A 27526-nucleotide genomic window follows, 5' to 3' on the forward strand; every position below is an offset into this window, starting at 1 on the left:
CTCCAAGCTGTACACACACACACTTCAGGAACACTGGAGCCTGGGCTCATTTCTACAGAAAGTGCAGATGCAACATCTATCCACAGACTTGAAGTACACAGAAAACACTTGTGCTTTAGCTTTTTTTTTCCCCTAAATGAGACCAGCTGGCTGAAATAACACTGTCTTTCCACAAGTGACACACAAAACACTTGTATGAACAGCGATCATATAAGGTACCAATTTTGTCAAGGCTTCTGTACTTGTGAAAAATAGGGAGACAGTTCAGAAAGAAAATGGCAATGAGCTACCACGTACACTATGGCATGTTTTCAACTGAGATTGTTTATAAAGAGGTTCAGAAATAAGAGAAAATAAATGCTTTAATCCTTACCATATTTCAAGAATACATTGCACATGTGCTCTGTGCTCTTTACAAGTAAAATCAGATTTTATTAAGGATAGAAATAGCTCCCTCATCTGTTTTGCTACAGCAGCATGAGATAGTATACTGAATTTTCTGTCTGTATTGGGGAAAAATAACCGAAGTGTTATTCATGTTAAAAAACGTTCCATCTCAAAAAATTCTTCACATTTGAGCTCTCATGTCAGTCCAGTTATAACAGAATTTCTCAAAATCAGCAATCCTCTTGTATTTCAATACATACACATATTATCTTATAAAAACTGTATTACACAAAATTACAATCTTCTATCCTTATCTTTTCCTACATCAAAGTTTGTTGATATGGTTATATTTGCATTCAGTTTTAACTTCAATATAACCTGAAATTGTTACTGAAAGCATTAGCAAGCCAAGGAAAAGGGAGCAGGGGGGAAACATGCTAAGGGAACAAGAAGTAGTAGAATATATTACTCTCAGGCTATTTTGTTATGTAGGAAAAAAGAAAAAATCCCTGAAAATGAGAATCAGAAAGTGTGTTCAATTTCCATAAGCTTCACAATCAGCAGTGTCTTGATTATCTTTGAAACTTTGGGCCTGGAGGGATTTTTATTTTAATTCTGAATATAAACCACAGCTGTATATAAACCACTAAAACTCAAATACAGACCTCAAAACAGACCTTGTGTGATGCAGCTAGGAACATTCATAAAACGAACCAAAAAAACACCAACAGGATGGTACACTGATAATTACATCTCAACTAGCCACAACAATTTGCTTTGAGCCTCCTTCACACTATTCATACAGAAAAACTTATTTTTAATGGCATTTACAGATCACAGTAATCTGTAAATGTACACACATTATAGTATCACACAGGGACACAGGCTGAGAGGAAGCAACTGCAAAGAGCTTCCTGTCATTTTAATTTTTCATCCATACCTTATGAAAACAATTGAGAATAAAGATCATGTTGTGTATATTTTAAAAGGTCAATGTCAAATATAATAAAAAGTTACTTTCAAGGTAACAAGTCTTCAACTAATCGGATACCAGCTTGGATTAAAGCATAGATTTTCTTCTTTCCCATGTAAAACACGGAAATAATATTTGCAATTGTTCTTTCTCAAGGAAATATAACTGCTCTGAAGTACATCACATAACAACCTAACCTTCTCACTACCTCTATAAACAAAAACTTAAGATGCAAAAAGATTGCATTATACATTAAGACTGTGCAAAGGTTAAACTTCACGCAATGGATACAGGCTTAAGGAAGTCACAAGCAAGCTTAAGAATCAATATTTTTTATTTACTGCTTGGTAGTACAAAAGTTGTATATAAACTTTTTTGTTAAAAATACATCTGATATGCAAATTTAAGAAAGGCAGACTAATATGGCAATATCCATACCCCTACAAAATAGCAGTGTAGTGTTAAATGCAATGAAACAGGCACAGTTTTTAAATCTTCTTATTGAAGTAGCAATGCACAAATTAAATTCTTGCACGCATCAGGTCTTAGAATACCTTAAGTATTTTATACAGGTAAACAATGTTTTTACATATCCAACACATTTTCATTTATTTTATTCTACATATTTCCAATGGAATCAAGATAGAAACTACTTTTAAATTAAGTAAAAAAAATACATATTTCCATTTAAACTTTCTTCCATCCTTTTGACAAACTGATTTGCAGTACTAACTGATCATGTATCAAAACACCATGTTATCAAAATGCTCCCACCCTTTTAAAAAAAAAAAAAAAGCTTTTGGGACAGTCTATAACTGTGTATCTCCTTTCTGAAAATTATTTGAAACTGCTCAGTTTTGTCCAATACTCCTTTTTTCCAGTAATGTTTTATACTCATAGCTCTCAATCTCTTGGAAATTGAAAGCTAACTACTATAATCAATACTAATTAAATTCTTATAGACATATTAGCTTTTCATCCAAATAATCAAGAGATGCTTGAAGAAGAAAAAAATTCAAGAATATTAAATGTATGCCTATAAGGTGAGCTTGGTGTTTGTGTTATACTTAAATATTGAAGAGACTTCATAATCCAGGCTTAAATTAATGGGTACAGGAACAGGGATGCTAAACACTCAAGTTCCAATCCTGGCCAGTTATTTTGGGTCCTCAAGGATGGACAATTACCTCTGAAGTTATCCATTTTAAAAGGATAATAAACCATTTATTCCTTTCAGAGCCTTGGTGGGTGGTTGGTTTTTGGTTTTGCTTTTGTTTTTTTCACAAATATAGCATCAGTGAAAAGTATATACTCATAGGTCTATTCAGTACCTTGTGGATACAAGTAAAAGGAAGACCATCAGCAGCACATACTCTCAGCAAAAGTAAATAAACTTGGTATTTCCTGACAAGATGTGGGAGTATCTAATACATAAGCAAGAATATTAATTTTTCTCTTTGTACACATTGATTGTTAACGCTGCATAAACTGATGAAGAAACCTGATTCTCAGATCTGAAGGAGAAACACAGTTTAGAGCACTTGGACTAAAAGGATTTAAAAGTATTATTTGAAAACAAATCAATTTCAAAATACACACTGATTTTCACTGAGTTCATAAAGCAGATTAAGTTACTTTATAGTTCTCAGAATATAGTGCAATCTCTACTAAAATGCATTACATTAGAGCTTATATTCTTAGGCACTCAGAACAAATGTTATTTTTCAGTTTCTATTACACAGCAAAGTTTGCTGAAGTATTGCAAAAATTTCCCTCCCAAAAATAAGTGATAAGTAGAGACAAAGAATTAACATCACAAAACCATCACTGGTATTTTTAGCAGTAAGTCACACTTAATATATGAAGGGAGTGACACTGGCTTAAGATTGTGGTGACAATGAAAACAGCTACCCTCAGTCCAACAAAGCCACTCTGAAGTACTTTAGTATATACTCCATAAATTTTTAATGCCAAATATTCCATATCCTTATCTAATGGTTGAAACATGTTGCCTTAGCTTAATAAGGAACCTGTGAATAAAAACAAAAAAGGCAAAACTATTAGGCATTCTTCAAATACAAGTGAGTAGTTACAAGAAAATGGGAGAACAAGTGGCCTTGAGGAAAGTAACCTTCCCAAGAGCTCACCCAACTGCATACAAAAAGATACTGCTTAACATAAGCTGAAGAGCAAGGGGGAGGTAAGAGGGGGAAGACAAATTAATTTAACATTTGCATATAGCTGAACCACTCTGTCCTGTGAAGTACCCTTCACAGAGTCCAAGGGATTATGTACTAAAGGCATACATGCAGATTTTGACTGACATAATTATTTCCTTGTATGTTTTGCTTGGCTACTAGCAGTTAGATTAAAAGAATATTTTCATCTTCCAAAGGTTGGCTTTTATCTTCAGCAAACACTTGTCAATTCTGGAGGGGAAGAACAGAGGAGAAAAATCCAGATGGACCAGAGAGGCGAACACAGTTTATCCACAGGGTGATCATATTACTCATAATATTGAGCTCATTAAAAATGCTTGTTTAAGTAGAAAAAAAAAATTAAGATTGATAAGGCTTTTACCTTTCCTGTCCAAAAAAAACTTACATGTATTTTCTCTTTCCAAGATGAAGCCCAACATTTGGCATGAGGTCCACACAGCTCAACAGTGTTTAAGTGTCTAAATCTTACTGATTTTACTGGTAACAACCATTAAGTGTTTAACCTTGCATGGATGCCATCACAGAACTTGTAAAATACTACAGTGCCATAAATACATTTTCTTAAATAGTATGCATCTCTTGGGAATTTTCAGTTTTCTCCAAAGTGCTAGCAGACAAGCTTCTAAAAGTTCCACCTGCAAGAGAAGAAAACAATTCTAAATACAAGCCTAAATAGCAAAATTAGTTTTAGGATGAACACACCAATTTAAAAGTTAGCAGATGCTCTGAAATGGAAAAAAATGCCACAACAGCATGAAGTGATTGCTGTGCACTGCAAGTTTAGCATGTGAAATCCTAAAGGAGAGGAACTAAAAATTCAGCTGGTACTCATGAAAAGGATGGACAAACACACGACAAACTGACAAACCACATCACAACGCAAAGCACGCACAACTTTGAAAGGATACTAGGAATGGAAAATGTTACGTAGCTTCAGTGCACCAGTATCTTAAGTTTTTGTTGACCCAGTAGCTTACAATGGATGTGCAAGAGCTCAACTCAAAATTTTTACTTCAACTACCAGCTGTATATCTACCACTTTTTTTGTGTGCCACTAAAAGCATATTTTAAATAAACTTAACTGATGAAATGGAGTTTACCAAGAACATGGGCCTTGGAGACACGGAGAACACATGCTATAACTTCAAATGATGCAGCCCGACAGGCACTAAGATAAGCTGAAACACTGTAGAGGCCACTTCAAGACAATACTACAAATATGTCAGTTTAGGGGAAAAAAAACCCTGAACTCAGGAGGAGCAGTGAACACAAGCAACCAGCAATATTACATCATTCAAGTACTGCCCAACTCAGGAATTCCATCTCACACAGGAACTCTCAATAACAGCAGTTAAAGTCAGGCCACAAAGTACAAATCTACTGCCTCCAAATGCTGGAACAAACCTTTTCTGGCAGCAGTTAAACATATATTTGTGTGTGGCTTTTCCCTCTGCATCTGAAGATCTGAGCCAAATTGTGCAAAACTATACGCTTTTTAGCATTAATTTATTGGCTGGAGGCACAGAAGTCTTAAACGTTGCTTCTTTGTTCAGTTTTAGTAAATTAAGCTAGAATAATTTATTAAAGTCTGAAATAAGTAATTGAAGTAAAGGTCTACCTACTACCTGTTTGTATGTGAACAGCTTTTCATGGCAGTGGACAAAAACTGATCTAGAACCATGCTAGGGAACAGTATCATAGTCTTTCAAGCAAGATCTGTTTATTTTTTATAGTACACATCAAACAGGCCTGGCTAATTTCCCAGATGATTTACAAAATAGTTCTCTTGGCCTGGAGAGACCTTTACAAGAGATTCCATGGAGCTATTTCTCTATTAGAGCATTTGTTTTCAGAAAGGGCAATACTTTAATCGTAAGGGAGATTCTACAATAAAAAGCTGCCATACATGGACATTAATTTTTTTTATAGCTATAATAGTATATCTCTCTAGAGAACAGCTTATTTTTAGATTAAAGTAGTAACGGTTTAAATTTAGAGGAAAACTTTTAGGTAATTAGATAGAACAGCTTTTTTATTTAGGGGAGGAAAGAACAAATTAGAAAAAAAATTGGACTACCGAACATTTTTAGAGTGATTTAAAAATTTTTTTCTTTTTTGTTAAATCAAAGCACACTGAAATTAACTTTATTTTCATATATGCCAATTTCTTTCTATTTCTAATGTTTAAAGAAAATGTAATTTGTCTGCCCTTAAGTCAAAAACCCTATTATAAACAGTCTGATCATGCTACCATTAGAGATACAGAAAATAAAAAAAAAAAACAGTCACAGAAGTAACAAAAAATTAGCTGGACATGAAAATGCCAATGCAGCCAGTGAAGGAAGAGGTTATCTCCTATTGCATTTAGATAATATTGATTTTTTAAAAAGGGAAGAAAGGAAAAAGAAACCACACCAACAAAAAAAAAAAAACCCTGAGCACCAGGACATAATTCTGAATCAGAAAATAACAGTACAGTTTGTCTTTCACTGACATCTGTAGATCCTTCACAGATTGCAGAGCAGCAATAAGACAGCAGCCACTAGAGAGCTATGATATGACAAAATTTGCCACAGAACAAAAAGAAAAACAAAAAACCCAAACATCCTTACAGTCTACCACCTACCTTCAAGGCAGGACCAGCTGTATTTACACTGGCTTTGACAAGCATTTGTCCAGCCTGGTCTTAGAAGTGTCCAGCAATAAAGATAAAACAGCTTATTCCAACTTCCTAATTTTTGAAAGCTGAACTCCACCTCCTTGCAAATTAACCTACTGTTTGCTTTCTTACACACTGAGCAAAAAGAATGATTTACTTCATTAACCTCCAGAGCTTTTTAAACATTTGGAAGCATATCACATCTCCAAGTCTTACTTCCTCTATGGCAACAGTTCAAAAAAATTGGGTGTAATTTAACGATGAGGCACAGAGTCCAGACAAATACACTCTGCTTAGTTCAAGAGTCGTACCTGTGCTGCCAGTAAAGGTTGGGAGGAAGTACCCCATTGCATAGCAGCTCTCTACTTTGTCTCCCTTTCTAAACTGATACAATTACAGAATGTTTTCTTAATGAATAAACAACAGATATAAAGAAAAAGCCACATCTTGCACCTTGGCCTTTCAGAACTTAAGACACCCGAGGGGTTTTGGGTCTTGTTACCTTTTTAAACATAACCAATTTCCACTTACGCATTTCCCTCATATATAAAGTTACTGAGAGTTTGGAACTGGACTGAGCTGACACAACATGACTTTACCCTTCAGCATACAAAGAGTTTGGCACTGTGCACTTTGTTCACTTTCTTCAAATCCAGTGCCTTTATTTTGTCACTCCAGGGCCCATTTCTTCCCCAAGGGTCAAGATCTGTATTTTGAATCACACCTGTGTAAAATCACCTTTCCCCTTCAGATTATCAATCCGTGTCATCAGTTAGAAGCAAACCGTATTAATTTACAGGTTTTTTTTCCCCCAACATTCTTAACTGTTAAAAAAAAGTAGTCAGGTGTGCATTCCAAAACCATGCCAGACACGTTTGACATGCTTAATGGGGCACCTCAAGTAATTCACTGAAGTTTAATGACTCACAAGAAAACCCCAACCTCCTGGCTCAGTAACCTACCATAGATCCCTGCGATACGAGCATTTTCATGTGTCTCCATTCTTATTAGCGAAAGCTCCACTGATCTATCAGAGAAGTATTTAGTAAGCAATCAACTTATACAAGCACACAGTACAGGACGGCAAGCATAAGGAAGAAGCACTGTAGTTATTCCAGTGATGCAGCTGTCAGAAGCATTTGTTTCTTTTTGGTAATAAGCACATTGCCACTAAATCCAAACTATCATTTATTACAAAAAATTAATATGCAGATGTTTTATTTCTTGGACCAGTGATGACACCTCTGAAGCAGTTTTTATTTCAACATCTACTCTAATTACAAAGTCTAAATAAACAATTAGATAAGCATTTGGTGGGTAATTTAGCCTTTAATTTATCATTGAGTGATCAAATATGATTTTTGCAGACTTCTGTAGAAACTTTTGAAATTGAAAGAGGAGTTTTCACACAGAACCAATACATTTTCAACTTCATTTCTCATTATTGATTACCTTCACTTATTTCACACCATACCACTTTCAGTACAAGTTCCCAATGTTTGATACCTGCAGTTTACTCTGATCTTCTCCTCTCCTGCATCTCCTGTTTCACAGGCGTGGCAGGTGTTTCGCTCCCTTCCTGTTTCACAGGCGTGGCTGGCATATCACCATTGACACTCTCCACACCAGTAACAGACATCAGGCTTTTCCGTTCTTTGGAATTTGATTTGTGCTCCACTTTTGTGACTCTAAATCTGAGGTTAGCAAAAGAAAGATTCACTTGTATTTCCCCAGAGATTAGTTAGATCATTCTCAGTATCCTGTGTATGGACAAGAACACATTTTCAGGTCCCAAGACCAAGACATCAGATCAGACACACATGTGGACCTGTCAGCTTCACTCCAGAGCAATCTTCCTTCTTATTACCTACATGTAACTTTTAATACTCACTACTGCTGAATCACACTTTCTCAGGGAATTATGGTTTAAAGCAGAATCCACAGATTGCATACTACTTCTTAGAACAGTAATTTTCTAAGACAACTACAACATAAGCTAGGAATTAAAAATAGCAAAACAGAATGAAGTGGTTTCTATAGCTCACACTTCGTTGGGAAATATCAAATTCAGAAACAGAGGAATTTATTAATGTGCAATCCTTCTTTCTTTTTAGCCACTATCAACAGAGCAATAGCTTTGAATCTATACCCACAGTAAATCCCCATCTATTCAAATAGTTCTAAAAAAATAGTAATAATTAAAAAAAAAAAATCACATTTACATCTTCCAGAGATAACTTCAGCCTAATAGTAACAGGGTTACAAAAATCAATCACTGATGCTGTAACAGAGTAGAATCAATGGATATCTGATACAACATGGGCCACTGTAGTGTCCCTAAGAAAAGTATACAATAAAATGACCTAAGTCTTACCTTCCCACAGACAGGACTGTAACTTCTCCAAGACGACTTCTTCTGTGCTCTTTAGATTTGTGAGCTGGCTTTATAAAGTGCCATCGTTTGTGGCTACAACGAGTACAAACATCCTTTTCTACTACTCCTCCAACAGTATGGAAGTGATGGCCTTTGCAGCTGTGTTTAAACGGAACTGCACCAGGTGACAGAGGAGACCCTGGACTTGTTGGACTCCCAGGAGATGTAGGAGATAAAGGACTGCAGGAAAAAGTATAAAGAAAATCTAATGCTTACTATAAAATCCTGTTTCTCAAAAAGTAAAAAGGAAAAAACTATAACCTTCAGTTATGTCTAGTGAATAGCTATTTTTTTCAGGGACTGTTTGTGAGGATGTTTGGTTTAAGGTTCCCTCTCATATGATGTTTTTGCAATTAAAATCACTTCCATAAATTAATTCAGTTGCAGTCATGTGCTTAAGGTAACTAACACAAAGGGCATAGGAATGAAGAAAAAAAAAAATCAGGCTAAAATAGGAGAGAACATGTTACATGAACTTATACTTATGAAGACATCTAATTAGCTGATTAAATTCACACTTGGAGAACCACAGAAAGTATTTTAGAATTGTTACAGTATCTCTAAGAACTCACAGAAAAAGAGCATAGTCCCACAATATTGTGAACAGACAAAACCGTCTACCATGAAGAGAAAAGGAATTGACAGATCGTTCAGCTTAAGCTTCAGAAAAAGCTTTTTTTTTAAAGTACCGAGAAAGAAAAAGCAGTACAACTACCAAAAGGCATTTACTGAGAATATCTAATAAAATCAATCTAATTTTCTTCTAAAACAGAAAAGCAGATTGCATAGAAACCAGAAGATGAAGATGTTCTTTTTTGGACTTCAGCATCAATTTTGACACTGTCTTGCAACACATTCTCCTAAAGCAAGCTAGAGCTCAGTGCATTAAAGGAAAAATTACTGTAGCATAAGGTAGAACACCTTGTTTGAATAAAAAAGACAAAGACATACCAGAAGATTATATATCAGTAGCTTATTATGAAACTGGAAAGACATACAAAATGTGGTTATTGTGGTCCTGATAATATTCAGTGTTTTAAATAGCTCCTTGGGCAACGGAAAAGAAGAACAGCTGAAGGACCCATAAACTCTGGGTGACCCATAGTAACCGTAGAAGATGAGAAATTAGGATGATCATGAGAGCATGTGTGTGAAAGGCATATTCACACATACATGAATCTTATTAAAAATAATGGATGTATTGCAGTAAGGACAACACAAATATCAGTGGTTTAACAGAAAAACTTTACAAACCCAGATTAAAAAGCAACTAGACAGATGATCATTCTTCACAAAAAGGTGAAGATCACAAGCTGAATATGAATCATTATGATGATGTTGCTTAAAAAGGACAAATTTCACAGTGGAAATAACAGAAGTATAACCTGTGAACCTAAAGTTACATTACTCAGCATTAATCATGCCTCAGCTGATCGTTCCATCCAGTTTTAGAAATGTTATTTCAAGAAAAATACTAACAAACTGAAGAGACTCCAAAGGAGAACAGAAAGAACAAAATAAAGAAATAAAGCATGCCATAAAAGACTGGAGTTACTTGGATGCTTATTTTCAAAACAAAAATATTGACAGGAGGAATTTAATGGTCTTCAAATAAATAAGAAAATGCTATTAAGTGAAATAAAATCTGTTCAACATCTGAAGCAAAGACAGAAAGTAATGGCTTTAAGTGGCAGAAGTACAGATTTTACTTAGCCATTACTATTCCTATTGTTAGGAAGCATTTCACAGTGCACTGAACTTACGAAGAAATACACTGGATTTGCATTTGAGTTACTAAAGCTTTAGGAGTACCTGAGAGAAATGACTGAAGAGAAAACAATAATTTTTCCTTCTCCTTTTTGTATTTTAATTCACCACTGACATAATAGTCTAAAACTCCCAAAATAACACCACACATGCCTATGCAAAAAGATTTAGTTAAATTTCAAATATTTCTGCTGCACCATAAAAGTTGAAAAATAGTTCCTATACTTAAGAACTGCTTTCATAAGTTCATTTTTTTTCTTCAATAACCAAGCCTCTCATCACTAAAGCAAGTGATAAACAGTTGCATACCCAACTCCTTGTTTTGCTAAAACTATACACTCCCACTTCTTTTATTAGTGACACAGTACTACTTGAACCTTCATCATCTTTGCCTTGAATATGAACACATGGTTACATACGAAGAGTATTTAGAGTACTACAGATATAGTTTAAAGGTATTATGTACAGATATAAGTACTTTTACACAAATGATGCATCTGCAATTCAAGGGCTGAACTACTTCCTTTACATAGTTCTCTAAATAGGTGTGTAGTGAAAAAAATAAGAGCTAAGTCAGCCGATCCATATTACCACAATTATAAAGAAAAAAGTAAACCAGAAGGAGACATAGAAAGAGGTGTCTATTTTATGTTAGCATCCATACAAATGAAACAAGTGCTGCTTCTGTTCTTTCAAGTCAGAGTAGCTTTGGACTAAGCCAACTTGGAAGTAGCTTCACCCTAAAGTAAACAACTATTTGCAGCCTCTGTAAATCTTTAGCCCAAAAAGCAGTAACTCTATCACACACTTAAAACACTTAACCAGAAGAGCCAGATACTAACCCTGAGCATACATTAAAATTTAGTGACTCAGACACCACGAGGAAATCAAAGTAGTATTCTCTTAGCTGATAACTCAAAGAAGTGATGTAGCTTTAAAAGTGCTCAGGAAATAAAAATCCTTTGAAAGGGTACAGTTTTAGTTGCCTCAGGAAACATGCATTAAAAAGACGAGTAATTACCTTTCAGGTTCAAAGACACTGCTATCTGCTACCATGGCCTTTAACACATCAGCATTTGCTGCAATGAGAATAAATAGAACTCTTCAAAAGTGTACGGTTCTAACTTTAGGAAAAACAAACAGCAAAATTAAAGGTCCTCAAAGAAATTTCATCTAAAAGACACATGACTGCATTATGTATATCTCCAAAAAGGCATGAGAACATTATGCAAAAAAAAATGTTAATATAATTCTATGGTATTTTCTTACATGAGCTACTAAAATTACAGTTCAGGTTGCACTGAAAGCTCTGCCCCAGTACAAGACACATAACGTAGCCATCTGCACAACACTCCCAAACAAGATCTCTGAAAATTTTAAAACATCCATTTGACCACAGAGTATCATCATCTCACATGTATAAAGCAAACTATTGGTTTTAATCTGAAGTTAAGTGAGCCCTACAAAATGCAAATTAATTATCAGCCAAGAACTACTGATTGCTCACATATTCTAAAAACTACACGGGGTACTTATTCCCAATCTCGAGAAAAAATGCACAAGCTTTTCAAAGTCCTAACAGTTAAGGAAAAAAAAAAACACACCAAAAAAACCCACAAACACACCCAAAAATACAACTCTTCCAGGCCTGATCTTCATTCAGAAGTAACTCAAAGCCAGGTCAATGCTTAGGAAAACTTCGATTTATACAAATGTAAAATTAAAAGGCTAAAGGTTCCTGTATTATAAAAACATACAGACTCTTAAATGTTTCTTTTACTGGGCAAATACATTCTGAATTAACCAAACATTCTATGGGCTGCTTAACCATGATTTCTTTTTCAGTCATATCTTCTTCTTTATCCTTTACTTTGCACACACAGTGCATGAAAATACCATGTCCCAAACTTAACCTTAGTGCTAATCTACCCTATTGTCTCAATTATGCACAAACCTTTCATCAGATAACAGCTGCAAGAATCATTTCAAGACAAAAAGTTTAATCTGCTCAAAACAAAAATTTTGCATGCTTTAAACACTGCCATTATGAAAGTAACCTTGAGCTTTTATTTCACAAACAAAAGGATGAACCAAAAAAAAGAAAAGAATGCCCAAATAGTTAAAATTCCAAGAAATACATGAAGCAAACTTACCAATGCATGAAGCAAACTTACCATACAAAGTGATTTTCAGGTAAGTGAAATACTTCCCTATTTTGTTTGAAGTTACTGCCTTTTGAAGGCAATCTCCAAGAGTTAAGTATGTACAAAATGGTTATTACATGAATACATATGAACATCCCACACTTGATAATATCGTAAAACACAATTTGTTACAGAACACCATCACAAAGGCTCATAACTTCAATATCACAATACTATACCTTCATTTTTCATAATATAGTTAACAATTTGTCCCACAGTGTCGCTATTCTCATGTATGGTTTCATTCATTTCTGTGCAAGGAAATAAATATGTTGTCAGTATCTTGGCCTTCCAAATCAAGAATTGAGCTATTTTAAAACAAAGCGAAAACAAAAAAACCCAAGCCAGAACAAAAATAAAACACACACCAGAAGAAGTTACATTAAAAAAAGGCAAGATCTATTGTCATTTTGGAGGGAAAGCTTAGTTAAGACATTTTAGTTCTTATTTTGGAAATAAGCCAAACAAGTTGATGGAACCTACACATCAGCTCTAACATATTCATCTAAGACTTGAATCAACTCAGTATTTTCACAAGCATATGTCAAAATTCCTTCTCTAGCTAGTAAGGAGTAGACAAACAAGAGCGCAGTATTTCTAATCCTAACAACTGGGAAGTGTGGGAAAGAAGCAAAAAAAGAAAAAACAAACAAAAATATCATTAAGCTGTTTCAAGTCACTATTTTAAAATAGGTATTATCAGTTTCTAGTATAAGAAGGATTCAATTTAAGCTTTTCACCACATCTACAAGAAGATAATTTTTTTTAATTAAAAAAATTATCATATGACTACAAGAGCAAGGGATTTAAGAAAGAAACCTCATGACTATACTTAATACTTTCGTAATCAATTGCACCCATTAACAATACTGGAAGCTTCCCCAGAATAACCTCAGAAGGCAGAGAAAGATCCAGGAGAGAAACAGAACAATGAAGAGGCACAGCTCTGCCCTTCCCTAATAATTGTTATGACTAGCTTTATTTAAAAAAAAAAAAATAAAAAAACCCAAACACAGGATTGAGACAAGTTTGATAGAGACAAATTTAGGGTTTCACTTAAGTAGTAAATTAGGGGCTTCTCCATCTCTGTACCCATGCTTCATCTTCATCCTAATACCTGCAACTTCGCAATGCAACTTAGACACAGCTACTTTGCCAAACTAAGACCTAAAAGTTGTCCCCCTTTCATTACCACTCAGATCAGATAGTCCCACTCACTGCGTACATGCCCCAGGCAGTAAATGCTTAAGGCCATACTGACACATCATTACTGCACCACATGGCTCTACCCTTACCACAGAGCCACTGTAATCTGCACTTATTATGAACCTACTGACAGTAATTAATTGGGAGAAAGGAAGAGGCTCAAAGTATTTACAAGTGACCTGGCCCTTGTATTTACTTAGCCAAGTGCTATACTGGGTTACTATAGCTGTTCCAAAGTAATAACACTCATTTGGGTTTTTTTTCAAGTAAGAGTAGATGGGAATAAGGAACCATAAAAACAAAGAGCACAAACAAACAAGCATTAGAACAACAACAAAGGTCGTTAAAGATTTAAGAAAAAATTGTAAGCTATGCACATTACATAGAACAGTCAGTCAAAGGCTCAGTTCTATAATGAGAGGGGAGATGAGAATGACAGCACAACAGGAACAAATCAAAATTGCTAAAAATAAAACCAAGATTTTAGGCTTTCAATGGCAGCTTTTTGTCACTCCTCAGAATTATGTATAAAACTACTTTGTTGCTAACAGCATGTGGAATGCAGAACAGCGACCTGGTGACTCCAACTGCCGCGTATAGTTGCAAACAAATATACTGGATACTTTGATCCTCCTGTAAGCTCGTAATTGATGTTAGAGGACTTGCATGAGAGACTGGAACACTCCTAGCTTTGACTGGCAAAGATCAAAACCCAACAGACATATAATGGCAATAAAAATATTTTCTTAATATTGTTTTGAGGACAAATATAGACAGAGAAATGACAGAAGTCTCACATTATTCCATAGTATTGCAATGCACAGAAATAGGAAGTTGTTTATTAGACTTGTTGATTACCTATTTTTTCATCAAGTTTTTCTTCTTCTACTTGTTCAGCCTCTGTTGTACAACGATACCCTTTTTTCTTAAGGACATGACAGATGAGGATCCCCAGGAGACCCATGATGAAGAAAACAGGAACCAATGCAAAGGCAATATACTCTAGGTGTTCAGTCTTGCCATCATTGCCATCAGTTTTAGTTGTTGAGGTAGTTGTCTGTAAGCTATAGCTTGACAATACCTGGAGAAACTCCCTATTAACTACATAAACAAACACAGTTGTTATTATTATACACTGTAAATCACTTCAAAGCATTTAGAAAATTACAAGCATGACCAGATCCCCATAGCATCAATGTGATGTACCTTCTGTGATGACTTGAATGGACAACACACACTCTACTGGCTGAGAACTCACACCCGTAACAGTAGATATCCCCTCTTCATAAAATGATTACAAAACATCCAACGTACAAAAAAACCCACATGATACTTCAATACAACAGTGAAGAACAAACAATATTCCAGCCTGATGGGCTTGGTATCTCAACAAGAGGGCCTGCATATTTCACAGAAGAAAAACACCACCATTGCTCTTCGTTCCCATCAGTGAGGAAAATGCCACATCATTCCTCCAGTCCTAAGTTCATGCAAAATTACTAAAAAAACCCAATCTATGGATCCTTCCCTAAAATGAGAGTACATCCAGGATTTAGTATTGATCCTTGCAAAGAAAAAGTATCAGGTGTGAGAGAAATAGCCTTGATATCTTCTTAACAGTGGGATTTCACAGCACAGAAGAAAAAACATTTACCCTCTACTCATCAGCATAAGGTGGGCTCATTCTTCACTTGTTTAAGATTTGGAAACCATTTTGTATTTAAACTTGAAACAGGGTGGAAAGAGGCTTTTCTTTTTGTTTGTAAGAATTTAAGTTGCAGCATACGCACACACTAACTCCACACCCACAATTAAGCATTTTTGTTTCAATTAAGCTCTGAATTTAGCAGATATTTCATGTTACAGATCAGGCTTTTGAATGATCAAAATTATAGAACACTTAGAACGGACCTCTGAAGTTCATTAGTCCAATTGCTGCTAAAAGCGAGTCTGATTAGATCAGGTTGCCCAGGTAAGCTCCATCTGAAGGATGGACACTCAACATTTCCAGGCAACCTGTTCCAATATTTGCCCACTTCTATGGCCAATGTACACAGATAAATTAAATTCTCAGTACCTTCTCACTGATCAAATATACAAGTTCAACTGTTCAGTTAAATCCCAAAATACATGTTCACATATTCAAAATTCCCTCTGAGCCTCTGGAGTTTATACACACTCCTCGCCCCACATAATAAAGATGTAAATATAACTCTTTCAACATGCAAGAATATTCCTGCATTCCTATTCTCTATTTTTCTCCTCCACTTAAGCTGAAAACAATTGTTTGGAATAGGGAAGAATGACAACAAAAAAGACCAATAAAAAAAGTCTAGCACTATTTCAAGATATTTTCCATCTACTTGTACTAAAATGGACAAGGCAATTCAGTGTTGTTCCATTAATCAAACTGATTGAAGGAATGAAGAGTCATCAGAAAGCCATTTACATGACAGTGACACTTTCACAATAAATGTCCAGATCAAATCCCTTCCTTAAAAAAAGCAAACAACGAACCAAAAAAAGAAGGCTCCAGAAAACTGCCGAAAGACTTACTCCAAACACCTCAACTGTATTGGCTGTATAACTAAGTTGTATTTGAAAAATAACACTAAGGTGACAGGTAGCTAAAAAAAGATTTTTAAAAGTAGTTAGGTATTTACCTTAGATTTCTTTATCTCAAAACACTAAACCTTTTTATTTTTAAATCATGTCTGAATTTTTCAGGACATTCTTGAATTGTCAGTTCAGTAGTAAGTAATAACACAAGACTTGCACAAAGTGAAAAAACATCGGAAATTCTTTGAAATAATAATCGATAAAACCCCAATTAGCAAAAAGAAAAAAAGATGTGTTAAGAATTTATCTAAACTAATTTTGTAGACAATAGTAGAAATGCAGAAAAATGAAAAGAAATGCAAAAAAACAACTGAATAGATCATGAGGCTAAACATTAAAACAAAATCTCAGGATGTTTGTTTTGGACAAAGCCAGATGGACTAGCCTGCTCCCAAAACCAAAAGAGAAAGCTATTCACTTTTAAGAGAGGCCAGCAATCCTACAGATAACCGTATGCAGATTTACTAGATAAGTAACCTTTAGAATCACAGAATTGTCTAGGTTGGAAAAGACCTTGAAGATCATCCAGTCCAACCATCAACCCAACATTAACAGTCCCCAACTACACCATATCCCTCAGCGCTATGTCGACCCGACTCTTAAACACCTCCAGGGATGGGGACTCCACCACCTCCCTGGGCAGCCCATTCCAACACCTAACAACCCGTTCTGTAAAGAAATGCTTCCTAATATCCAGTCTAAACCTTCCTTGGTACAACTTGAGGCCATTCCCTCTTATCCTATCACTTGTTAGTTGGTTAAAGAGACTCATCCCCATCTCTCTGCAACCTCCTTTCAGGTAGCTGTAGAGGGTGATGAGGTCTCCCCTCAGCCTCCTCTTCTCCAGACTAAACAACCCCAGTTCCCTCAGCCGCTCCTCGTATGACGTGTGCTCCAGACCCTTCACCAGCTTCGGTGCCCTCCTTTGGACACAGAAGCTTTAGCTTGTGCCCGAGTAGGAATTGAACACGATACAGAATTTAACACTTTAAGGCTGCAGTTGTTTTACACTACAAGGAAACTAAAGACAGCAAAGGGTAACAGACACAATCATATAACTGAGAAAGTTGATCTTACATACAGTTTATTTGCTTTCTAAGAACTTATAATTCATGTTTTAATATAACAAAATAAAATAGTTATACGTTTTAAAAAAATTTTGCTAACTCATCAGGTAGCAACAGCTACCAAGTCCCCCACTTAATCACACAAAGTAGCTTAATTTATTTCCCACACAGGAGGAAAGCCATCACACCAGAGAAGTATTGTTTTGATGACTAGAACATCTCAGAATCTAAGAAATCCAACTTAAACAGTATAGAACACAAGCTCAGAAGGGTATTAATAATTAAGCACCCTTCATGTTCAAATATAAGACAAAAATAGGCAGACGCTTTGGATTTTGCTGCACATTATTCATTTTAAGAAGGAATGGGAAAGGCCTACTACACTAAGACATCCACAGCCACTTACTAGTCAAGCTAACAGGTGGAAGGGCCACAAAATTAATCCAACTCAACTTTTCAAGTTTTCTAACTCTCTTTGTGGCAAGAGTGACAGGCATTGCCCAAACAAATAACATATCTTTTCTCCATAACCGTGGTAGGTAATTCCCTCTTCAAACCTAGAGAGCAAGTGGGCCATATTGCACAGCTAAAGGCCCACGCTTCAGACTCTGAAGCTGTGGTCCATTACAATTTCTTCAGATGCTCCACTAGCTTTAAGAGGTCCCCTCCCCTTCAGTTCTCTGCTCCCCCACTGGCTGTGCACCTGACAGACTGTAGCCCTGAAAACTGAATATTCTGTAGCACAGATCAGTCCACTAATTGGATTGTGATTTAAAGAGATTTTGAACTAGGCAGGAAAACAAAGTATTTTTTTCATTTTAAAAATACTTTATGAAACATAGATACTCCAACATACCAGCCTACATAGTTAGGCCTATATGATTTTTCTTCAGTTGTCCTTAGATACCTAAAACTCTAATTCTTGCATTAAAATTCAACAAGATACAAACAACTTTGCGAGGTATTTTGCCTATTACTAGTAAAACATTAAATCAATACCATTTCTATATATACATAATTTACACAAAGTCCACAAACTGTTTGATGCCATTCATTTTATTTTCAGAGATATAGAAATTCACCAAAAGCAAACCAAAAATATCCCAGAAGAAATTAATTAGCTGGTTCAAATACTTGGTACTGTGTAACCTTACAAGCAGAGCAAAGCACTCAGCTTTCATTATCAAACACCCTACACATATCAAGTAGTTTGCCCTCAAAAACCTCAGCAGTTATGACATAATGCAAGACCAAGGCTTGCCTTGCTAATGAGCAATATATTTTATGTCCCTAGTCATAGCTACATCATTCATTGTACGTTCCCTATTCCTCTCTTCCAGAGGCATATTATGCTTATTAACAGACTGTTGATAGTCTACCTCATTCTCATGATGTATGATGTTGCTTCACAATGGTTCTTAATGACAAGTTCAAGCCATAGCCACCATCTTTGACTCAAATCAATTCCTATGGAAATTCATTTGCTTTGGTGTTTTGCTGTCCTAGCATTTTTATATACCTGTCATTGTATACAAGTCTAGATATCAAAATTACTTGAGGCTGTGATCTAAATAAAAAGATTTAGGAGCAGTATTCAGCACATTTAAAGCGATGCTTAAACTGCAGATCACAGATTGCATTTATGCTACTAACTCAGATCCCATATACTTGTTTGCTTCAAAATGAATTATGTTAGGTATTGACCTTGAATATTGTCCCCCCTTACGGACAGTCAGCCTCAGACAAGCCTTTTACACTTGTTCTAATCACTACTACTCTGACACAAAGATAGAAGAACACTATCTCAGCAACAACTCAAGAAAATTTTACAGCACCTTCAGGAAACAATATAGGAGGAAAAAAGTTAGCACATTAATGAAAAAGTGTCATCCTTCATTAAATTGCAGTTTTTACATGGCCTAGACATATCTATTAACATTCTAGTTAAACACTGTATTCCTCCCATATTAGTAAAATAATGTTTGACCACAAAAATATTCCAAGACTACAATGTCTTGAAGGCTAAAGCTGGAGCAGACCACATAAGCAAAGGTATTGCTCTGCAATAGATTTTCTTTCCCCTTAAGGTTTTATAAACTCACAGGAAAGAGACCTTAGAGAGATCATCCCATTGTCAAAAAGCAGGATTAACTGTATCAAGACAACTATCTGCCAAGCATAGCTAAAGATCCTACAAAGGTAATAGCTTGCCCTCCACACCTATTTTCTTTCTCATTGCAAATGGAGCGTCAGAACAATTCCTCCTTTAATACCTACTACCACATATCAGATTCTGCTTGCACTGAGTTACAGAATTACTCTTCCTTGGTTTTAGCTGCATGTACTTGAAAAGATTTCATACTAGGACGTCCCGAATATGAGCCCGTTATCTCAAAGCTTTGCCTTGAGTATTGATCCAACTAGATAATTCTCAAACTTTTTCATAAAGCACATAAGAAATCTCTAGACAGATTTAATATTGCTTAAAGAACAACTCAGATTCTCGAAAAATAATTCCTTTTTATAACAAAGATCAAACCTGTTTAGTTGTTATATACGCAATACAAAATTCATCATTAAAATAATGCATTATATTTTTCTACATCTCCTATACTAAACTTAAGCATAATCTACATCTAGCCGATTACTTCAAGCACATTCCAGTTTTTTTATTGTTTAATTTACAGAAAGTAGACCACAAACAATGACATAATCTTCTCTCTGCTCCACTGATAAAGAGTTTGGTTATTCTGGATTTTGCCCATTACACCCATGCTATTTATTTCTTACAGCATGCCTTTTAAAGAACTTTGCTTCCATTTTATGAATTTGATTGTTCTAGCAATCTACCTGCTACAAATAAGTACATACGTATTCACTATCTTCTTCTCCATAAAGTTCAAGGAGTTACATGATTTCCTGCTTTCAGGCACAAAAATGAAGTGCAGCTAACAATCTCACAGTATACAGAAACAAACTATTGCTGACCTTAATGTTAATTAATATTTAAAGAAATTAAATACAATCAATCTACAGCCTATTGAAGTACAAGACAAATGAAATATTCAGATATGGCATATGATCTGCTCAAACATCTCAGAGAAGCATAGATAGAAAACACATCTCAGTAGCAACATCAGCTTGTGCATTTCTCCCCCTCCTCACCATTAATGTGCCAGTTCACCCATCTGTGGAAAATGAGCAATCACTTAAGGTTCAAAATAATTTAGACAGAGTATGGTTTACTTGGGTGGTTTTTTGGTTCTTTTTTGTTTGCTTGGGTTTTTTTTTTTTTTCCTTCTTTTTCTTTCTTTCATTCCTGGATCACTTCCAGTTCAATTCACCATGTGGACCTACACACTGTTTAAAAGGCATAATCAAAGGACTGCTTAAGCTGGCAATGCGACCAGGAGGAATAGTCAGGCAGCTGTGACCTCCTTTCACCCTGCAAGGAAGAGGCACTAGCGATCATACCTAGTGCTTCATCCTCTCCTGGGTCTAGGGGAAGTACACTTTGAACTGCATTAAACTATGACACTTCCTACCTCTAGGCCGGACTTCTGAGGTGGATGGATGTATGCTTTGACTTAAACTATTCATTTTAAGTAACATTTAAAGTAAAACTTTTTTGATTTTAAATTACCCACTTTTAAATTCAGGCATAAAAATAAAAGAACTTGCTTATTAACTGAATTTTCTAAATACACACTAAATACCTCACTCTCAAGAATTTAAGAAAACTAACTTTATTTTTAAAAACTTCCTAAAGTAAAGGAGTGTTAGTGAAATTAACTAAATGCCAAAAATTACCACCTTATGTCCCTTGACATTTCAGGAGTAATTAATATTTTCTTAAAAGAAAGAAGCTCTAAATCAGCTATTTACTTTCACTCAGCACATTCAACTTATTTAGATATAAAATAAAGCATTGCACTAGAGCTGAAGTAGATTTCTGTTATCAAAGTCTAATTTCATTTTTTAGATTCTTAATTCAAATGCTTAGCAGTGAATTTGTTTAAAACTGTGATGGTAATTATGTACTATTTAATCAGGGGGTTAGTTATTTTAATAATAGTAAATTTAGAACAGTTTGCTGCAACTTCAAATTAAATATACTTTTAAAGAGTTATCTGATTTAAATAGTATTTATCTATTCTGGACACTCCAGTGAAATTGCCTTTGCATAACTACACAGATGAAATAACAAGCAATTTCAATCACAAGTCAAAATATATCACTGCCCAAAACAGACACACACAAAGGTATTTAGGAAACGTTTGGGCTTCTTTGCCTTATAGTAGGGTGGTAGCTACAGAAGACACCAGGCAAATTAGAAAAGGCAGCAAAGAACAGGTTAAAAAAAAGTTTATTTTCTAGAGAAAAAAACTCTTAAGTGAAGAAAACCTATTCCCTACCATTTGCTGCATCCATTGTTCAAGGAAATTGTACTTTAGGGAATACCCTTAAACTGAGTAACAAAGGAAAAACACCTATCATCGAAGAGGAACATTCAACAAGTTTGTGAATTCCGCTTAATTTCTAGCTTCCTTGTAGTAATCAGAACCTACACCAGAAGTGAAATAAGCAGGAAGTCTGATGAGAAAAAGGAAGCCACATGATGAAAGAACACACTGACAACCAGTAACAGTACTGCTAATTGCCTTAGAGGTTAAGCAAGGTTAAGGTTTTCTGTTAAGAACAGATCTCAAAACCTTCATTAGATTTGTCAAAACCGGTATCCCAAAAAATGAGAAGGATCAACGACATTTCTTTAAATCTCGTTCTAACTGCACCTACTTTGACAACACTAATAGTATGATCAAGTCTCAGGGCTCACCTACATGAACAGAATACCTAGCAGTGTCCTTATTACCCAACATTCTATTCAAAACCATAAAACTGCAAGTCTTTTATAGTACCTCAAGCTGGAGCCTGCTAAGAGTCCTTAAATTAGAGACCGAGTCTTTGGGTCACTGAAGTCACCACAAAAGTTGTGGTTGTGGGCAAATTTCGCAGTAGGTCTGGAAAGAGAGCTTTCTACTCTGAACTCTTCAGAGATAAGTCTCTGTCCTGATGAGTTCTTTCCTAATCCCTATTTATTTCTCAATTACATGCCCTATCAACACTTTCAGTAAGTTGTCTCCAAAACGTTTTAGGCAAGCTTCCCTGAAAGCCTGGGGGTGGGGTGGGGATTCAGACAGGAGACACCTCCTATGTAAGGATAGGGCCTATTAACGGCAAACACTGTATAATGCACATAACCCTTAACAATTTTAAACCATTGCAATTTCTGCACTCCCAGATAGAGCTTGTTAGGAACCAAAAAGGAAGACCAAACCCAATAAATCATCTTGTCAGTCACCCAGCCAATCCAATTAATCTCACCATGAAGGCATCTTGACATTATTAAGAATTCAATGAGAAAAACAAAAAGAGTATCTAGAGCAGTTTCGTCCTGTTGAGAAAAGGAAAAATTGCAATATGAAGGGCAGTAACAGAGACTCAGTCCATTCGTTGTGCGTGACACAATAAGCCGTTGACAATGCTGCAGAAACATGTACAGAGACAAAAAGCTCATGTTTCACTGTTTACCAGTGTTAAAACTGCAGCACTTACGGTGTAATTGCTTTGGTCACTACTCATGCAGCACATAGCTTCTACTGTAAAAATACACAGAACTGGTGCTTTGCATTTCTGTCGGAAAATTTTTCCTCAAATTTCAGTTTTCAAATAAAATATGCACTGCATGCAGCTACCACGTGCATTTAATAAAGCACTCTCCACCAGTTTGGCTGTTCAGAAAAAAAAAATAAAAAAATCCTTCCTGGACAGACCAGATATTTAAAAGTATTCCATATCATGGGTAAATTTACAGATGCAAGCAGCATCCAGAAAGCAGCATTAAATCAATGCTACCAAACACATCATGTCAATACATGTATGCAAACAAACATCCACTCTAGTTAAGTCAAAAGTCAATTTTAACCAAAACCAGTGTATCTCCTGTGTAAAGATATAGCAGATAAACTGACAGAAAGCATTTGGCAATCTCAAAGGAAGGAGAAAATTTTTTCATAGCTTTCGTATTTCCTGCTAGACTTGCCAACTTTTAGCTTTCATAAGTACAATCCTATTCATCTAGATATACCAAATTACTGCTATCATTATTAAATCCTACCAATGCACATGGCATACTAACAGTCCTCCAGCATCACTGCCTTCAAGCTCAATAAACCAATCCTGAGTATAAGTATTTGTAAAAAGTCAGTATAAGACTATGCATACACATCCTTTGGTTTACTAAAACATGTTTATACTCTCTCCAAGATGCCTGTAGTAGGCAAACTGTATAATAATCCTGACATGTAGAAACATGCAGTAATATGCCGAAGTAACAACCATCAAAGAGCAAATTAATTTTTTATCCATTAAAAAATATTTTACACTAAAGCAACTGAGAAGAGAGGAAAAAAAGATGGTCACAATCAAGAAGAGAAGAAAAATCCACAATTCCTCTCCTCCTATCTGTATACAAAACCTGAAAAAAAGAATTAGGGCCTTGAAAAGCACTAGCTACCAGTCAATACAAATTTGAAATTCAAGATGCTTAAACTCTTTCAGTGAAATCAGTTAGCTGGGAAAAAATAAAAGGTCTGCTAATACTAGCATATTTAGCACCATTTTATTGGCCCCAGTTGTGCTTAGCAGTACTTCTTTCTTTCTGCTCTCCTGAAGAGAAGGATGGACTGGATGACAAGCCTTCCATTCCTCTTTCATTCAGAAAACAAATACCAAGCTGGCCTGCACCAAGTAATAATTACAGATGTACAAAAGTAAGTACAGAAAGACTAGAAACATCTATTGCTTAATTTTATGCTAATAAGCATGCCCATGTTAACCATTTCCACTAAGCTTAAAGTTTATTCTCAGACAAGCTGGTACACTCTTATCAATGTCATACCACCTAAAGGTAATAAAGCTGCTCAAGTTGAAAAATCACACCAGGTAAAAATGATCAACAGCTTAAACACAGATGTTTGAGAAGCATAAACAACACACACACAAAAAAAAACCCCTCCAGGCTACAGAGGCAACAAAATCAGTTTTGAGATTATTAGTAGCATAACACTTGGAGTTAGATATAAACAAAGAAAATGTCATTTAAAACCAACTTCCTCTGGCGCTTGTACGTGTGCGGGTGTTCTCCAGAGATCTCAGGAGTTACAGTCAACGGAATTTCCAAAACCTAAACGCGAAGCCAAGTTTGATCTCACAACAGATGGCGAAGTAACAGCGATTCTTTGATGCATTTCTATCTTGTGAGACATCGGATTGCAGATTAAAGTGAAATCAACTACAGAGCAGTTATCAGACTCGAGTTTGTACAGCTCATACGAGGATTTTCTTTTTTTTTGCTGCAACTCATGGCCACACATGACTAAATTAACAGTCGGGCCTGTCGCGACACGAAGAACCGTTTTATGGTACTGGCCCGGGGAGCGCAGCCCGCAGCGGTGCTCCCAGCCCGCCCGAGCGGGAACTCGGCGGCCCCGCTCCCGCCCCCGCCGGCCGCGCTCCGCTGACAGGCGGGAGAAGTTTCAGCCGCTGCCGCCGCGGAGCCTCGACCTCCTCCCCGCTCGCTCCGCCCGGGGGCCCGGGGGCCGGCGCGGAGGGGGAACGTGCCCCGCTCCTCCTACTCTCCAGCGGCCCGCGGCAAAGGGACTCGAACAGCGGGTACCCGCGGGTCCCCCCGAGTTACCCGCTGCGGCCCCGCCGCGGTGGGGGGGAGGCGCCCGGGGGAGAAGCAGCGGGGTCAGCCCCGACACCCGAGCGGCGGGAGAGGCCGGCGGGGTCCGGCGGCTCCCGCTCCCCGCCGAGGTCACGGCCGGCGGCGGGAGCCCGGGGGGAGGCTCCAGGGCCGCCGGCGGGGAGCGAGGGGGTCCCGCCTTGAAGCTTCCCCTCTGACAGAACTCCCGCCCGCGGCGAAGGACCGAGACCGCAGCGACCCACCGAGAGCGGAGCGGTTGCCCAGCCAGGCAGCCGTCGGGCCCAGCGAGGGAGCAGTCGGCGGGGTCCCGCCCGTCGCTGGCGGAGCCATGCCCGCGCTGCCTCCGCGCTGGCAGCCGCTGCTGCCGCCGCCCGGCCCGGCTCGGCCCGGCCCAGCCCACCAGCGGCGGGGCGCGCCCTGCCCGCACGGCGCCTGCGCGGAGCCGCCGGCCCAGGGCGGTGCCGCGCCGCGGCGTCCCGCCCTCCGTGAGGGAGGGCTGTAGGGAAAACAGGCTGGGCGGCGGGAAACGGCTGCACGCGGGGTGCCCTGGCCTGGCGTTGGCGAAGGGGGTGGGTGTTGCTCACGCGCTGCTGTGGGGATTTTTCCGAGGTGGTCCCCCACCCCCAGCAGCAGTTTAATATTGCAGCTCCTAGACATGGTTTTCTGAGCCCGGCCAGCCCCCAGCCTCAGCCCGGGAAGCTGGGGTGCAGCGGGGAGGCAAGATGGAGGCGGGGCAGGCTGAGCTGACTCCTCACCCGACCTGCTTAGCACTTGTCATGTGCCACAGTGGCTCCCGAGCACCTGGGGTGCTGTGCCACCCTCGTGGGGTTGCCCAGGGCCTCTCATCCAGGTGGGTTTAGGCCTGGCTCCCTTGAGACCCGTGGGTTTCAGCAGTGGCCAGAGAAGGCTCATCTGCCACTGCCACCCCAGTGGCCCTGCTCACCGTCCTGGGAGCATCTTTGCTGCCAGGGCGTAGCATGGCACATGGGCCAAGGAGATGTGGCAGGGACAGTCACTCTGCACCGGGGACTCCCCTGACACCCCCGGGGAGCCTGTTTGTTACCCGAGCTGCACTGAGGCTACTTAGTGTAAGGGCAGGGCAGTCCCCTTCCCCCGAGGGGCTGCAGGGCCTTGTGGACGTTGCTGTCACCACTGCAGCATTCGCACTGGGACCTGCAAGTGTTCAGAAACTAGATAGGACCCTGCATTAGCTGCCCCTTAGTGCATGGGGACATTGCTCACACTCACCCTATTACCTCTTCCCATCAGCAAGGCCTCAAATTCATGCTTTATTCCTTAATTCTTCACAGCTAAACTCCAGCTTAGAATTACACTCTGGTAAACTAACTCCCACGCTTAAGACTTTGGCCCACTTTGTACTTAAGCATCTGCAACTGGACTTTTCTACTGACATGGCATGAAACTAAGTCATATTCTTATATCAAGGCACAGGCAATTATAGCTTCCCTGTAGTTCCAAATATATTGCTCTAAATTATTCTAATCTAAATAATTTATTTACTTGCTTTTACTCATTTTAAATATCTAAGCAAAAAACAGCACTCATTTAAGAAACAATATTGCAATAATTATAAAGGCAGATACATTCTTGAATGATTTTTTCATCTAGTGCCAATTATGTGTGCAGAAATATCCTTATCAGCCACTGACTAGAGCTATCCGCAGCTAGATTCAGCATACCAGACTGCCACCTTCTTCTCTGGGACAATGCCACCACCTGACATCTCCTCCCACCATGTCGTGTGTGGTGTCCCGTACCCACCCCACCCCCTTCTTCTTTTCTGGTAAAGAAAATAGGCAGAAAATTATGTCCTGGAAAATAGTACCTCAGTACTATTTGTGCACTTGAAAAAGATAAAGCGCTCAGAAAATAACCAAAGTTTTAACCCTTTTCCTCTGTGCTTGACTGTCAGCTCTACTCATGGTACAAACTGCAGCCACTAATTTTTATAACATTTTTTTTTTCAGAGATACAAGTATGAAAATATCAGGATGATTTAGTATCTGAGTTAAGCATGTTGACAAGCAAAAAGTAAAAAATCTGTCTTTTATCCTTTTGGGCACAAGGGAAAAAGGCCTTTCCAGAGAATAAGCATTTTCTGAGTCTAGTGACAGAGCACTATTGATTGTTTAGATACTTGTTTACATTTCCATTTTTAGCATCTGTTAGTACCATGATTTTACAATTCCTTTCACAATTCAA

The 27526-nt window shown here is 37.6% G+C and overlaps 1 protein-coding gene across 1 annotated transcript; it reads right to left on the reverse strand.

The window, feature by feature from the left end:
- Window positions 1-1676: 1676 nt before the first annotated feature.
- On the reverse strand, window positions 1677-25688 carry RELL1 (RELT like 1). Its single transcript, XM_074865962.1, has 7 exons — window positions 25546-25688; window positions 14708-14950; window positions 12823-12894; window positions 11461-11518; window positions 8613-8852; window positions 7745-7932; window positions 1677-4214 (listed from the first exon to the last, which is right to left on the reverse strand). Exons 1-6 carry the CDS (start codon window positions 25631-25633, stop codon window positions 7752-7754), a joined length of 882 nt encoding a protein of 293 aa, XP_074722063.1. The 5' UTR covers window positions 25634-25688; the 3' UTR covers window positions 1677-4214; window positions 7745-7751.
- Between the last annotated feature and the right edge of the window lie 1838 nt (window positions 25689-27526).

Source organism: Strix uralensis, chromosome 4 (assembly GCF_047716275.1).
Source record: "Strix uralensis isolate ZFMK-TIS-50842 chromosome 4, bStrUra1, whole genome shotgun sequence".
NCBI classification, from domain to species: domain Eukaryota; kingdom Metazoa; phylum Chordata; class Aves; order Strigiformes; family Strigidae; genus Strix; species Strix uralensis.

Coding starts and splice junctions, on each gene's coding strand:
- RELL1 (XM_074865962.1), bottom strand. CDS start 25,633: ATGGCTCCGCCAGCGACGGGCGGGACCCCGCCGACTGCTCCCTCGCTG. Junction 14,951..25,545: donor GGGCAACCGCTCCGCTCTCG/GTGGGTCGCTGC, acceptor TTGTTTATGTAG/TTAATAGGGAGTTTCTCCAG. Junction 7,933..8,612: donor ACAGTCCTGTCTGTGGGAAG/GTAAGACTTAGG, acceptor TGCTAACCTCAG/ATTTAGAGTCACAAAAGTGG.